General features: G+C 48.2%; 1 protein-coding gene and 1 long non-coding RNA gene across 3 annotated transcripts; one reads left to right on the forward strand and one right to left on the reverse strand.

The window, feature by feature from the left end:
- Window positions 1-333: 333 nt before the first annotated feature.
- On the reverse strand, window positions 334-4,577 carry LOC114887413. 2 transcript variants are annotated; one of them, XR_003791546.1, is made up of 4 exons: window positions 4,505-4,575; window positions 2,371-2,499; window positions 2,107-2,185; window positions 334-729 (listed from the first exon to the last, which is right to left on the reverse strand). It is a non-coding gene; the product is annotated as an uncharacterized LOC114887413 (long non-coding RNA). The 2 variants fall into 2 exon arrangements; XR_003791547.1 differs by lacking the exon at window positions 2,107-2,185 and having other exon boundaries at window positions 4,505-4,577.
- A 226-nt stretch (window positions 4,578-4,803) lies between these two features.
- FZD4 (frizzled class receptor 4) lies at window positions 4,804-14,140 on the forward strand. Its single transcript, XM_029208740.1, has 2 exons — window positions 4,804-5,406; window positions 7,774-14,140. The coding sequence occupies exons 1-2, from the start codon at window positions 5,122-5,124 to the stop codon at window positions 9,100-9,102; spliced, it is 1,614 nt and encodes a 537-aa protein (XP_029064573.1). The 5' UTR covers window positions 4,804-5,121; the 3' UTR covers window positions 9,103-14,140.
- Window positions 14,141-15,526: the final 1,386 nt, after the last annotated feature.

Consider the following 15,526-nt stretch of genomic DNA (forward strand, 5'->3'; position numbering starts at 1 on the left):
TTGGTCCAGACACTTTTCTACCTTAAAAGACTTAGGGATTGGCACAATAAAATAAAAAATGAAGATAAATGATTGGCAAAACAACCAAGTTCAGAAGAAAGCTGAAAGCTGTTTTGCAGGACCAGCTTATAGAATAGACTTGACCATCATTCTGGGACCAGTTAGGTTGTATTTTGGTTGTCACCTATACCCAGCACATAAAAAGGCTCTCTTTTTCTGAAGAACTAGAGCACTTAGAGCCTGAACCATTCATTTATTTTATTTTTTTAAATAAATTTATTTAGTTAGTTAGTTTTGGCTGCATCGGGTCTTTGTTGCTGCGCGTGGGCCTTCTCTAGTTACAGCGAGTGGGGGCTACTCTTCTTTGCAGTGCGCGGGCTTCTCATTGCGGTGGCTTCTCTTGTTGCAGAGCATAGGCTCTAGGTGCGTGGGCTTCAAGAGTTGCGGCACGCAGGCTCAGTAGTTGTGGCTCACGGGGCTCTAAAGCGCCGGGTCCGTAGCTGTGATGCATGGGCTTAGGTGCTCTGCAGCATGTGGGATCTTCACGGACCAGGGCTTGAACCCGTGTCCCCTGCACTGGCAGGCGGATTCTTAACCACTGTGCCACCAAGGAAGTCCCCCATTCATTTATTTATTCAACAAATATCTATTGAGAGCCTTCATTGGGTCAGGTAGTGTTTTTCTTTGCTGTTCAGCACAGCCTGTAACCTCAGAGGATTGTGAAGGAGACTGAAAGAAATAAAACAAAAAAACAGAAACAAAGAAACCAAACGTATAATACAGTAAGAGAGCTCAAGAAAAAGCTCTTAACTATAAACAAGCTTGTTTCACTCTTGGTCTCATGTCTTAATCTCCTCCAATGTGACTATAAGCTCCTTGAAGGCAGGGTCCTCCTTTTATACCTGCATACCACTCAGTACTCAGCTCAGTGACATGTCCACAATGGTTATTTGGACTAAACATCATTGAACATTTGCTAATGGCTTGACTGATAAATACTGAAATGAAACAAGGTTGTGGAGGTCTAAAATGTTTGCATTACTTTTTGTCTCCTGCAAAGGTTATTGGTTGATCATCTGTGCATTAAACCATCACCACCAACAAGTAAGAGTGTCCTCTGTACCATTTTATGCTTGGAAAGAGGAACAACAGGGCTTTCATTCCTTGATACCCAGGAGTTCTATGGTGACTTGATTCTTCTCTGCTAGCTAATGGTGCAACCATTATAAGAAGGGGATTTGCCTCTGTCATTACTTAACCTCTTGGGGCCTCTGATTCCTCAACTTTGAGCAAGATTAGTGTTCCCTTCTGCTTTATTCAGTACACATGTTCTTGTTTTATAACTAGTTCGCGTGCAGGGTAAGATGCAGCACCTAGACTGTCCATAAACCCATGGGACGGGGCATGGCTTCTCCCTATGCTTCTGTTGTCCCACAGTAAATTCCCAATCCTTATGAGGTTTTAGTCGCAGTGAATTTTCCCCTCAAAAACCAAACAGGATAATAATGAACCACTTTCTTGCATTTTCTATCAAGACAGCTCTTTGTGAGTTTTAAATGTTCTGTTCAGATTCAAAGAAGCTGGTTTCTTCATGAGTGGTTGGAATAAGACTTTTCTTGGAAGCTATTGAATATGGATTAGTTGGATTGTTTCGCAGGAAATAAAAAGCAGGCTCTAGGGTGACTACTTCAGCACTTAATTGGGTTAGCAAAGAACTGCAAATGAGAGGTTTCCCTTAGGAGGGAAAGGATGTTTATAGGCCCCCCCCACCCCCCTAGGTGGTGGATTTTAACCTAAACGTTAGTCTTCAAATGCAGCCTTTAATTTAGGAACCATTACAAGAATCTATGAGAGCAGAAAATGTCAGGTTGAAAAATTAACACATCACAGGAGTTAATTAGAACCCAGCCTCTCATTAGATGCAAATGGAGAGCCCTCCAACTGCCCAACAGCCCGCTGAAGTCATGTTTGTTGCCGCTCCAAAGCGGTTGCATCCTTATTACTCAGGGAGTGGACTAGGAAGCTGGCCAGGCACTCAGGCCAGAGCCGCTAGGGACCCATGGCCTGTCCTTTAGGTTAACAGGAGGTCTATTCCCAAGTCCCTACCTTCTACTCCTCTCCTAAACGCTCTGCGTGTCACAGGGTGGATAGCCTTCTGCCTGGAACTCCCTTGGGGAAGTGTTTTCTGCAACAAAGACAAACATGCCATGCCTGTCACCAGGCGCAGATTGTCGACTGTGTAAACCGCTCTGTGAGAGGGAGGCTGAGGCGCTCCAGGCCATTCAGACTTAGTTCTAAGTCGTGATCTTTGTTTTCTTTCCACATTCAGACTGAAATGTGATTCCCCTGGCTTTCTTTTTTGGAAAATACCTGCGATGAGTTCCATGCCGGGAAAGAAAAGCTGTTGACAGGAAAAGCTTCTGACAGGCAAGGGGCTTTCTCAAGTGTTCTCAAAGGAGACAGTCACTTCAAGCAGGCTGAGGCAGGGATGCCCGGGCTCTAGGAATGAGAGGTCCAGATCACAAAAGTATCATCTTTAACTACGGATTAGGCCAAGTGTCAAGCAGCTTCCTCTGTAAGAGCAGTGCCATGCACACAGACCTCTGGGCCAGGCAGATATGCATCTGAGTCCTTCTCTGTCACTTACTCTGTGTTCTTGGGCAAAGTGCTTAACCTCTCAGAACATCAGTTTTCTCAGGCTGTTGTGTGAAATAAATGACATAATGCATGTACAGTGTGCAAAACAGTATCTGGCACAAAGTAAAGGTTCTATATGAGTTATTTGCTATTGACTTAATGGTATTCCTTCACCCAACACCAGTGGGTTCCCTCTGTGTGCCAGGCCCTGTGCGAGGGACAGCTCCTGCTTCTTTACCTCATGGACTCCATTGTTTAATAAACCATGTACACATATCATTAGCACAAAGCAAGCTCCCCTCCCCTCCCTGCAAGTGCCGTAGGAGAAGTGCCAATCGCACATAGCTCTGCTTTGTCCAGTAGCTCAGAATTCTGCTGACCATCCCCCTTTGGGCAGTCCTCCAAACTCAGCTACCTCTACCTTCAATTTACCCACAACTCTCTCTGTGTGCACTTACACATCGAGTTACAGTTGTCTTTTTATTCTTTGTCTCCTCCTGTGAGTTCCTACAGGGTGAGAATCATCTATTCATTTGATTCATTCATCTAATCATTTATTCATCTCTGTAGGCCAATGGTCTCATGCATTACTCTGCAGAGATGAATGAGCACCACATGAGTGGTACAGAGGCCCTTCCAACTTGCATCCAGCCTCTGCCATATGCCAGACTTAGCTGAAATGGGAGGTTATAAACACACATTCAAACTTGGTCCCTGCCATCAAGTCCCTGGAAAACAGTGGTATAAGTGTTGGGCCAAAATACCTCAGGAAGAGAGTAGAAAGCTCTTAACTCAGACCTGGGCTGCAGAAGATGTCCCACAACAAGGACAATAACCAAGTTATTCGGCGCTTAGGATGTGTCAGTGCGCTCAACGATTTACACGCATTATCTCATTTAACTCAGAACAACTGTGTGGGGGGAGATATGAACTTCCTCATTTTACAGATGGCCAGTCTGAGGCTCCAAGAGGCACACTGGCTTGACCACAGTCCCGCAACGAGTAAATGGCTTAGGAATCCACCTGCTGAGGGTTTCCCTGGCCCGACTGGAAAGTGGAGAGCGTGGGCTAGCACAAAGCTCCGTCCAAGGAGGGGCGGGTGGGGAGAAGGGCTGGTAGTGAGAGGGAAAAGTTGGATCGAAACACGGCTGGCATGAGCCCCAGGACTACCGCAGAAGCAGAATAAGTCAGAAAGAGATGCAGCCTGCAGGGGAGGGATGCCCGGGAGGCTGGGGAAGGGGAGCCCCGGCGGTTGTGCGCCTTCTCAGCCCCCCATGCACAGGTCAAGCTTCTCCCCTCCTGCCCTCTCACCCTCCCAACCTTATTTAGAAACCGTGTCCCCGAGACAGGAAGGGCGGCGGGCCGAGAAGCACGGAGCGTCCCGGTCTCATTTCCTTTCGAATCCCCCTGTGGAATTTCATTTCATACGGTGAGGAAATCGGAGCGCGAGACCGTTGGCTGGTCTGCTGCTCCGGGGCGCCTCCCCCATTCGCGGCTGGAGACAGACAGCTCCCGGGTGCAGATCAGGCCGAGGCTGGGGGCGGGGAGAAGGGGGGCGGGCTCCAACCCAAGCAAGCTCGGAGTGAAAATAGCTGCGAGCTCACGCTGTACCAGGCACGGTGCTAAGCATTTTACGCGTTATCTCTAATCCTCCCAAGTCTCTTTACGGATGAGGAAACTGACGCCTAGAGGCTGAGCAATTTGCTCAAGGTCACACAGCCGGATTTAAAGGCACAATCTTTGTAAAGCCAAATCCCATGTTCTTTGTATACGTTTCTCTGCTTGATGGGGAAGTGGCCACGGGCTGAGGTGACAGCTGGAAGTAAAAAAGGAAAAGGGAGCCAACTCCTCTGGGAGCGCTTCTCACCTGGGAGAGAAGGGGGAGGCTGGCCCGGCTGGAGAGTCTCGGCTCCATCCCCGCCTGGCCCCCAAGCGCCGCGAACCGGGTGGGAGGAAAGTGAGAGCCGGGAAGCGGGGCGGAGCGCTACGGGACGGGAGGGAGGGGCGGAGGAGGGGGGCGGGCGGGCGGGAGCCTGACCCTGCCCAGGGCAGAGCGGCCCCGCCCCTCGCTGGCCACGGCGCCCGGCCATTGGAGAGGCGCGCTGTCCGTCCCGTCCCGCCGCCGCCCAGCAAAACTCCAGCGCCTCGGAGGGTTCGGGTGGTGAGAGCGGTGCGGCGCTGCGTGCTGGCGGGCTTCGCGGAGACGCTGAGCGGCCGCGGCCGGCGCCGGGTTGGGGGCTCGCCGCCTGTAGCCATGACCCTCGCAGTCTGTTCTTCGGCCCCGGCCGGGGGCGTCTAATACCCCACACAGTCGCGCGCAGCTGCGGGAGAGCCCGGCCGCTGCCCCCTCGTCGCCCTTGGCGCCTTATCACACTTCCTTTCCCGGAGCTGGGAGCAGCGCGGGCAGCCGGCTCCCCCGTGCAAACTGGGGGTGTCTGCTGGAGCAGCCCTCGCCACCGCCGCCTCTGCACCCCGGCTCTGGCCATGGCCTGGCGGGGCGCAGGGCCGCGCGTCCTGGGGGCCCCAGGGGGCGTCGGTCTCAGCCTGCGGCTGCTGCTACTCTTGCTGCTGCTCCTGAGGCCGGCGCGGGGCTTCGGGGACGAGGAGGAGCGGCGCTGCGACCCCATCCGCATCTCTATGTGCCAGAACCTGGGCTACAACGTGACCAAGATGCCCAACCTGGTGGGGCACGAGCTGCAGACGGACGCCGAGCTGCAGCTGACAACTTTCACGCCGCTCATCCAGTACGGCTGCTCCAGCCAGCTGCAGGTGGGCGCACCTACCCCGGGCGGGACCCCTTGGGCAGGGACGCCCCAAACTAACTCCGTGGAGCCCTTGCCAAGTCGAGCCCCCTGCCCCCTTCCTAAGTCTGAAGGGTATTAACTATCCTGGAGAAGTGATTTCTATTCCCACCCCCACTTTTCTGTCCCTTCTCAGGGACTGGAAGCCAAAACATTGTGTAAGTCATCTGGCCTGCGAAAGGACCCACTCTTACACCCCGCCCTTCCGTTTTTCTCCCCTGCCCACCCGTGTCTGGCCAAGCCCCTAACCCCAGTGGAGCTGAGAGTTATCTTTGCCAAGGATTCTGGCCGCCGCTGCTCGGTGGGCGAGTCCCAGGCAGGGCAGCCAGCTGCAGCTAAGACTTCGAAGGAGAGATAAGGAGACGGGAACTTCTCCTCTCTCACCGACCTCCTTCCTCCCCCCGTATTTTTTGGGTGTGTTATTAAATGAAACACCCCTGCCCCGTTTCTGCAGAATGGCCCCTCGCGTCGTCCTGCATGATTTTAGAGGTCACGAAGTAAGGAATGGCTGCGATGGCTTGAGTTCCTTCTTAGCCTCGGGGTTAAGGGCAGGTTTAGTACTTGGCGGGGGAGAAGCTATCACTTGGGAAAAAGGCGTTAGTGTGGTCAAGCTCCAGAAGGTAGTTTGTGTATTGGAAGTTTTGTGGGGTTTTTTTGTTTGTTTTTGCAGTCATTAAAAATATTAAAGCTTATGTAATAATATAGAAAATGTTCATCCTACCATAAAAAGTGAAGAATTTGCATATACAGGGTGATTATAATCTTATAACAACAACCAGTTCATTTATTTATTTATTTATTTATTTTACGGTAGGCGGGCCTCTCACTGTTGTGGCCTCTCCCGTTGCGGAGCACAGGCTCCGGAGGCGCAGGCTCAGCGGCCATGGCTCACGGGCCCAGCCGCACCACGGCATGTGGGATCCTCCCGGACCAGGGCACGAACCCGCGTCCCCTGCATTGGCAGGCGGACTCTCAACCACTGCGCCACCAGGGAAGCCCCAACCTGTTCATTATAAAAAAAAAAAAAAAAAAAAAAAGAACCTAAAGGAAATTTTTAAAAATGTTAACACTGGTTGTGTTTTGACTGGTGAGGCTACGAGTGAGTTTTAGAAATTTAGAAAAGAGAGAAGTTGGGGGAAATAGAGGATAGTTATCCAGGCTAAAAGCTTTAGAAATCTGTGGTTCTGGTTGTAACTTTTGAGAGATAAGAAACAGGCAGGTAGCTGACTTACTAGGTGCCTGTTTTTACATAGGTCATTTGAAAAGTTGGATTGTGGTTTCAGAAAGATGGTTGGGATTAGACCTGTTGCTGGTAAAATGTCCCTTTGGAAGTTTCAGGACTTTAGAACTAGGTTATAAAAACTTAAGAAAATGATTCTCTAGCTCTCAGTTTGGAAACAGCACATATCCTGACATCAGTGACAATTTTGTTGGTGAAACAGCTTTTGCAGGGATATATATTTTTAATTACATGTATCCTGGGGAGGCAGCCAAGCTGTTTTGAAGGACAGGACTGGATCCCTTTACATGCTGGAAAATAGTTACTTGTAACTCTAGACTTCATAGACAACATCTGTAAGGAGCCAAGCAGACTGTTTATCAATGCTGGTGGAATTGAGGACAGCAACTGGACTCTCCCCTGCTGGTGTTGCAGTTTCAGGGACTGAACATTTATATTTTCCTATTGTGCCTCATTATTATTCTTTGAGGAAACCTGGCCAAACAAACCCCTGGTATCCAGAGGCTTCAACCTGCATCCCATCCTTGGATTTAACAGTATCTCAGTGAGGACATTTTCTCTTTCAATATGAGACTGGTTAAAAAAATAATTTTAGGGGATAAAATAGAGAAAGGAGAGAATATTAACATGAGAAAAGCCATATCTACTTTTTTTTTTTTTACATTTATTTGTACGGTGATAAAGAAATGGGGATAAAAATAAATCACCCCATCACCCAAAGGACTGAGTCATTTGGTCAGTCTGTCCAGCTCTTTCAAATAGTAGCTGAACGGGGAGGGAGACTCAAAGTCAGCTTTTTAAGGTTTATTTCCCTAAGTGTTGTGCAAAAAGGGATTATGTAATTCTTCGTGTCCCTTTTATATATTTATTTATCTATGTTCTCCTGGAAAGGATTACTAGACCCAAAAGAAAAAAAGTGTGCAAGTGATGGATTATTAGGTACATTTGTTTGAGGTCAGAGTCAACAGACACCCCAGTAGACTGATTTAAAAGTAGATGCGTACTTTGCCCAGAAGCATTCAAGTCAGTTTTGTGCAAGCCTTTGGTCAAACTTCCAAGTCATTGTTTTCTTTGCTCATTTCATGACTTTTCCAGTTCTTCCTTTGTTCCGTGTATGTGCCCATGTGCACAGAGAAGGTCAATATCCCCATCGGCCCCTGCGGCGGGATGTGTCTTTCGGTCAAGAGACGTTGCGAGCCTGTCCTGAAGGAATTTGGATTTGCCTGGCCAGATAGCCTGAACTGCAGCAAATTCCCACCACAGAATGACCACAACCACATGTGCATGGAAGGGCCAGGTGATGAGGAGGTGCCCTTACCTCACAAAACCCCCATCCAGCCTGGGGAAGAGTGCCATTCCGTGGGAACCAACTCTGATCAGTACATCTGGGTGAAGAGGAGCCTGAACTGCGTTCTCAAGTGTGGCTATGATGCTGGCTTATACAGCCGCTCGGCCAAGGAGTTCACCGATATCTGGATGGCCGTGTGGGCCAGCCTGTGCTTCATCTCTACCGCCTTCACTGTGCTGACCTTCCTGATCGATTCTGCCAGGTTTTCCTACCCGGAGCGCCCCATCATATTTCTCAGTATGTGCTATAATATTTATAGCATTGCTTATATTGTCAGGCTGACTGTAGGCCGGGAAAGGATATCCTGCGATTTTGAAGAGGCAGCAGAACCTGTTCTCATCCAAGAAGGACTTAAGAACACAGGATGTGCAATCATTTTCTTGCTGATGTACTTTTTTGGAATGGCCAGTTCCATCTGGTGGGTTATTCTGACACTCACTTGGTTTTTGGCAGCAGGACTCAAATGGGGTCATGAAGCCATTGAAATGCACAGCTCTTATTTCCACATTGCAGCCTGGGCTATCCCTGCAGTGAAAACCATTGTCATCTTGATTATGAGACTGGTGGATGCAGATGAACTGACTGGCCTGTGCTACGTGGGGAACCAAAACCTTGATGCCCTTACGGGCTTTGTGGTGGCTCCTCTCTTCACTTACTTGGTGATTGGAACTTTGTTCATTGCTGCAGGCTTGGTGGCCTTGTTCAAAATTCGGTCGAATCTTCAAAAGGATGGGACAAAGACAGACAAGTTGGAAAGGCTGATGGTCAAGATTGGGGTCTTCTCAGTCCTGTACACGGTGCCTGCAACCTGTGTGATTGCCTGTTATTTCTATGAAATCTCCAACTGGGCGCTGTTCCGGTATTCCGCAGATGACTCCAATATGGCCGTTGAGATGTTGAAAATTTTTATGTCTTTGCTGGTAGGCATCACTTCAGGCATGTGGATTTGGTCTGCCAAAACTCTTCACACGTGGCAGAAGTGTTCCAACAGATTGGTGAATTCTGGGAAGGTAAAGAGAGAAAAAAGAGGGAATGGTTGGGTGAAGCCTGGGAGAGGCAATGAAACTGTGGTATAAGGCTAGCCAGCCTCCACGCTTTCCAGATTTTGAAGGGGGCATGCCAGCATTGCGGTGCAAATGCTACTAAAAGCTTCATGCAGTGAATCTCAGTTTGAACAAGCTAGCAACACTTAAGTGACCCCCATAACCCTCCACCACTCTCCCCCGTCTCCCCCCAGCATCATAAAACTAATGATTTTTGCTGCGGACTTTGGAATGATCCAAAATGGAAAAGCCAGTTAGAGGCTTTCAAAGCTGTGAAAAATCAAAACATTGATCACTTTAGCAGGTCGCAGCTTGGAGCGTGGAGGTCCTGCCTAGATTCCAGGAGGTCCGGGGCGATGCTGCTTTTCCCTGCAGGGTGGGATTTGAGCTGTGAGTAGGCAACTTGCAGGGAGAAAGATTAACTTTTTTAACCCTTTAAAAATTTTAAATACTAACTGGGTCTTTCAGATAGCAAAGCAATCTATAAACACTGGAAACGCTGGGTTCAGAGAAGTGTTACAGGAGTTTTAGAGTTTGGCTGGTCTGACATAAACATTTTCTGTGGTGTACTGGCTGCTGTTTAGAACTTTGTGGATTGCTCTCCCAAGAGGTGGTGTCAGAATCTTTCAGTGCCTTTGTCATAAAACAGAATTGTTTGAACAAACAAAAGTACTGTACAAACACACATAAGGTATCCAGTGGACTTTTCTTCTCTCTCTTCCTCTTAAATTTCAACAGCTCTGTCCTAGGCTGCTGCTGTTTTCTCCATTTTACGTTAATGACTCAAAAACAGGTATTTTTTATAGGAATGTTTGCACTGCAGCATGCCTAATGAGGGGGAAAGGAAGGGTGATTCACTTTCTTGACAATCACTTAATTCAGAGGAAAATGATATTTACCAAGTCGACTTACCTTACCCACCCCAGAGACCGACTGCATTGAGCAATGGGGACTTAATATATTTTACTTGTGTGATTGCATCTATGCAGACGCCAGTCTGGAAGAGCTAAAATGTTAAGTTTCTTGGCAACTTTGCATTCACACAGATTAGCTATGTAACTTGTGTGTGTCAATTACAATTAAAAGCACATTCTTGGACCATGACATAACCGTTACTCAGCTGACTTTAAAGCTATGGTCAGCTTGCATTCTCAGAATGATAGTGCCTTTTTTTTTTTCTTTCTTTAGCATAAGAATGTTATCAGAGTCTGGTCTGCTTACCACAATGGAGACTTTCTCAATTTTGTAAAGGGAGCTAAGGACAGCTAATCCAACTACTTGGTGCATAATCATTTCCTAGTAATTGGCAAGGGCTCCGTGTAAGATTTCCTTGGAGGCAGTGTGGCCTGGAGTATTTATATGGTGCTTAATGAATCTCCAGAATGCCAGCCAGGAGCTTGATTGGTTCGTAGGGAATAAAGTGTAGACCATATGAAATGAACTGCAAACTCTAACAGCACAGGTCTTAATTGCCTTTTGCAGAGGTATCCAGAGCTTTTAAAATTTATGCTTTATGTTCCTTGCAAGGGGGTACCCCCTAGCAGACTCTCAAAAGCTGCCGATTCTTTTAAAATTGTAACTGGCCTTTCCCCTAACCCGCCTCAGGCCTTCTAATCACCAGATCTCTGGGACAAATTATTGACGATGTCACAGGTTGCTGTCCTTGAAGTTCATACCTGTCTTTGCTTCAGCAACTACCTTGCGATGACTCATTTATTTATTTATTCATGCTCCTCCCCCCTTTAAAACAGGTAGGAAAGCTCTTCTATCACATTTCTTTGTGGAAAAATATTTCCAGGGACTCAAAATTCCAAAGAGGAGTTCAAATTCTGGAAATAAGCATGTCTTTTTTGGTTTGAGCTTTATGCCCCCTGGTTTGACATTTTCCTTTCTTCTTTCTCTGTTGTGGTGTGGTTCTTGACCTGTCTGAGATGAAGATACATGTAAGGTCTGTTGCATGTTTTGGAAGGCAAAGTCTTGGGGCTTTGGACACGGATGCTGAGTGGGCACCGGTGTCCCCTGCTGTGTGTGCTGAGCCTGAGTACCTTGGCTGGACTCTGGGTCAGGGCTCCAGGAGCATGAGAAATGATCCCCAGAAGGACCAGTTGAACTCCATCTGAGACTGCATCGCCTATGAAATGTAAAATGTGAACGCCCCGTGCTGCTTGCAGATGGTTCCCATAGCTGGCCGGGGCCCTGGAGCATGCACCCAGGGGCAGAGCCTGCCCTTACTCACGCTCCGCTCCAGTGTCTTGGGAGTTGTGCGGAGACTCTGGCCCAGGAAAGGAAAGAAGGACCAGGCAGGGGATCGTAATGCAGTTCTCTTTGTAATGTTTCAGTGATCGCGTGACCGACGCAGCACCTAGCAGAGGGCCCGGCATGGAAAGGGTGCTCAATATTTATGAATAGTAACAAATAAGTAACAATAAGAGTACTTGGGTAAACCTGGACCCCCAGGTTTTGGAGCTTTCTGGGTTGTAACGTGTCTCTTCCATAAACCTCTTGCCTTCACAGGAGAAATATGTATTTGATCAGAAGTCTCATTGGTGCAGAATAGATGAGTAGCCTTGGCAATGTCACAAGCTTATAGGCCGTTCCTTTCACATTCCAGACCACGGAGAGTGTTTACGGTTTTAAGAAAGGAGCTTTGTGGCCAAGAGTTAGATATCAGTTACCTTGAAACGAATCCATCACCTGTTAAGTTGGTATTGGTTTTAAAAAAGGTTAATTATCAGCACATTTATTGAGTGCTAACTGTGTGTAAAGCCCTGTGTTAGGCACCTTAGGAGATGTCAGGGAGGATCAGCTCTGTTCTTCTAACCGACCTGGACTGGGATGCCCCTGGATCTGCTGAACTTGGCCATTGGTTTCAGGAAGTCGCAGGGGCTACTGAATTGCCATCTGTTCCACGGTCACCATCCCATAAACCTCCTCCTGGGTCTTTCTCCCTTTAACCCATCACTTATCCCTTCCCAGGATTCCTTGCAAATCGATTCACAGGGGCTTGGCCAGAAAGCATCAGCTCTGTTTCATGACAGTCTCCGTGGAAATCTCCTAGGAAGATCACAAACATTGGCTACAAGGACATGAACTCCCACATCTAATATGGCTTCGGGAGCAGGCAGTTTAGGGCTTGGGGTGTTCTAGTGACTCGTACAGGTGAATTTGAGGACAGCATCTTGCTAGGGAAAAGGTTAGCTTTCTTTTTCTTTCTCGGAAATCTAGGATAAGTAGGTATAATTATAGCTTCCTACAAAATCCCTTGGCCTCAACAGGGACCAAGGGCACCTCTGTCCAGCCTCCTCTCTGGCAAACTCCTTTCTCCTCCTTCATAAAGGCCACACCTCAGGGCAGAGGAACATGGGAAGAGTGGAACTGGCCAGGACCGCCTGATGGAGCTACTTGGTTGATTCATATCCTTTTTCCTCTATGGAGACTCGTCTCCTGACCTCTGAGACTGCTTCTGATCTGGCAGCTTACCCAGGGACCTGCAACAGGAGAAGCGGTGACACTTTTTATTTCCCTGAGATGCTCTCTGACTTTGCTTTCCCCTGGCCCTCCCTCCCCACTGCATCCTCCAAACCTGGAACCTGGGAAACTTCTGTATCTAGGTTCTGAATTGTGATGTTACCAGCACCCCCAGCCCTGTCCTCTCTGGCCCCCCTCAGCTCCCTGGTCACGGAATTCAGTGTTGGGAACCAAGCCGAGGCCCGAGGGTGTAAAGAGAAACTCGACAGCCTCGGCCCTGGAAGGCAGACTCCGCTTAAGATTTCACCAGGATGGTGCAAGCCTCGGCTTCTAGCGAGGTGGCCACAACGGCAGTTAGGGGAGAGGGCTGTGGAGCCCAGACTCTGGAAGGAGCCCCCGGAATCGATCTGTTATACATCCTGCATTTCATTCTATGATGGAGGAGATTGGAGAGAGTTGCTATTCCAGCCAGAGATGTCGAGTCATTGGACTCTGATGGTTCTTTTTGTTCCTTTATTATACTTGGGTTCAGAGTCCCCGTCTGGGTTTGTATTATGTCTGGCAAAGGACCCGGGTTCTCATTTTTCTTCTGGGCCTAGGCTGTAGATCTTGGAAACTCCTAGGAGAGCATTTTGCTCCTACCAAGGATCAGATACCAGAGCCTTAAATAATGGATTTTGTTTCGCTGCAGCCTGGTTTGAGCTGTCTGCTGCTGCCTCTTGCCACGCACATGTGCAGTGATGGCCCACTGGGTGTTCTGGAGGGAAGTGAACCCCGGATCTCCCCAATAGGCCTCTTCTCCTTGGTATACCCAGTTGCCTGTTCCTGGTTTGCCTTATTTCCCTTCTTCTTTGCATCAGCAAATTCCCAGTATTCACCCAGGCAACTTGTAGAGGGCCTGCTTGGGGTCCTATGAGCCGTGTCCTCCAAGCTTTTGTAGCTCCCTGATCGCCTACAATATTCAGAACATGACCACTGTCATCCCAGAAGGCTTCTGGGGAGGGGGCGAGAGCCCCTGCCCCCTGGAGGCTGGGTCCATCTGCTCTCCCAGGTGTGCACCTTCCCCCATCCTGCTGAGGGCTCAGGCTGGTATGGCTGAGGGTTTGGGGAGGGGAGGCTGCTTTCCAGGTGTCTCCCCGTGGGGCATCTAGGTGGTCCTGAATTTTTTCCTACCTCACAGGGATGTCGTGAGACTTTAGAAGGAAGGAGGACAAAGGCCCCTCGAGCTCTTTGTAGGAAAGGCAGAATAAATATCAGGTGTGATCTCTGCAGAGATGAATTTCGACCTGCTGGTGAGGCAGACACGCTCGTGCTCTGTGACTGTTCTCGGGCCCCCGTGCCACTCGAGCTCCGGCCACCTCGAGGCCTACCTGAGGGACTTTTAGATGTTCGACACAGAGGTACCAGGCAAACCCTCCTACATGCCCTGAACGAGTTGCTGAACATCAGAGGAAATGGACCCTGCTTTTGAGGATGTACAAACGTATGTCTGCATTGATGTCTGTACTGTAAATTTCTAATTTATCACTGTACAAAAATAAATAAATAAATAAACTTTGCTATTTAATTTTTGTATCAAAGGAAAATAAAGTTTTGTTTAGTAGCTGGTGTGTGATTTGGCCTATTCCTGCAGGTGTCTGAAAGCCCCCGGGAAGCATGCTTACCCAGCAGTGAGAAATAGAGAACTGGGTTTGCAGGGCAGAGGGAGAGCCTCGTCTTTTTTTTTTTTTTTGGCTGGTGCTATTTCCCGGCCCTGGGATTTCTCTTGGGTCAGCAAACCCCCGAGATGCAAAGTCAACAGACTTTATCACTACTGTGGTCATCGGTAACACTCAAGTGGTCACTTGATACTTCGGATGTGACTATAGTTCTCAAGCTGTCACCCTATGACACCCCTTTTTGGCATTCCCAATACATGTAACCATTTTTACACACCTTCCCAGTCCCCTTGACTTAATCTGGCAGCCTGAAAAAAGTTTCCCTATCACTGCTAGAGCTTCAGGCCTCTTGAAAAGGAGAAAGAGAGCTTTTTTTTTTAACTTCAGATTTTCATTAAAAATTTTTTTATTTTTCTGGTTACAAAATGGTTCTGTTTCGTGTAATAGACATGGGAGTATGTTGTATCAGTCAGCCAGGAAAATGACTTTAGCTAAATTTGTAAGTTGGGTGGTCTGTGTCCCCATATCCAGAAAAGTCATCAGACAAAGCAAATTCAAGGCCATTAGCGGGGTAGGGAAGTCACTGCCATTGGAGACGGCTGCTGGTGTCCCAGAGGAGAACATCAGCCCTCTTGGTTTGCCTTTCAGTTGCTTTCCACCCCTTGGTCTCACCTGAATACCACCCTGTTTTAGTGTGAGTAAGAAGCCCAGGGAGCAAGAATCTGCAATGCTCTTCTCCTACGCTGCAGATCGCTATTGTGTTTTATCTCAAACCACACCTGAAAGGAGGCATGTAATTTAAATTCTCTTCCCTGTAAGACCGGCTGTGTTTCTCATTTCATTACCTACTCATTATGTAGTTATGACGTTAAGGAAAATTCAACACAAGCTGGAATGAATTCATAATCCATTGCACTTGTAGAAACACTTTCCATATAGAAAATATTTTTATTTACACGATTTCATTTTTTTGCTCATAGCACCTCTCAGGTAAGCAGCGCAGGCACTACTTTTCTTTCGAGACGAGAACTGAAACTTTTGCCGGGAGTACCTCCGTGGGTGAGTAGCCTGTGGGCTAGCCTTGTTCTCTCATGCCTAGCCCAGGGTTTTGTTTTCGTTCTACACTCAGTTGTGGGTTGAATCATGTCTGCCCCAAAGACACGCTGAAGTCCTAACCCCCTTTACCTGTGAATGTGAATTTATTTGGAAGTAGGGTGTTTGCGGACACAATCAAGATGAGCTCCTACTAGATGAGTGTGGGGCTAATGCAATAACTGGTGTCCTTATAACAAGAGGGGAGTTTGAACACAGACACAGGAGAATGCCATGGG

This window comes from Monodon monoceros, unplaced genomic scaffold (assembly GCF_005190385.1).
Source record: "Monodon monoceros isolate NGI ecotype Baffin Bay Population unplaced genomic scaffold, NGI_Narwhal_1 Super_Scaffold_7, whole genome shotgun sequence".
In the NCBI taxonomy this organism is placed as follows: Eukaryota; Metazoa; Chordata; class Mammalia; order Artiodactyla; family Monodontidae; genus Monodon; species Monodon monoceros.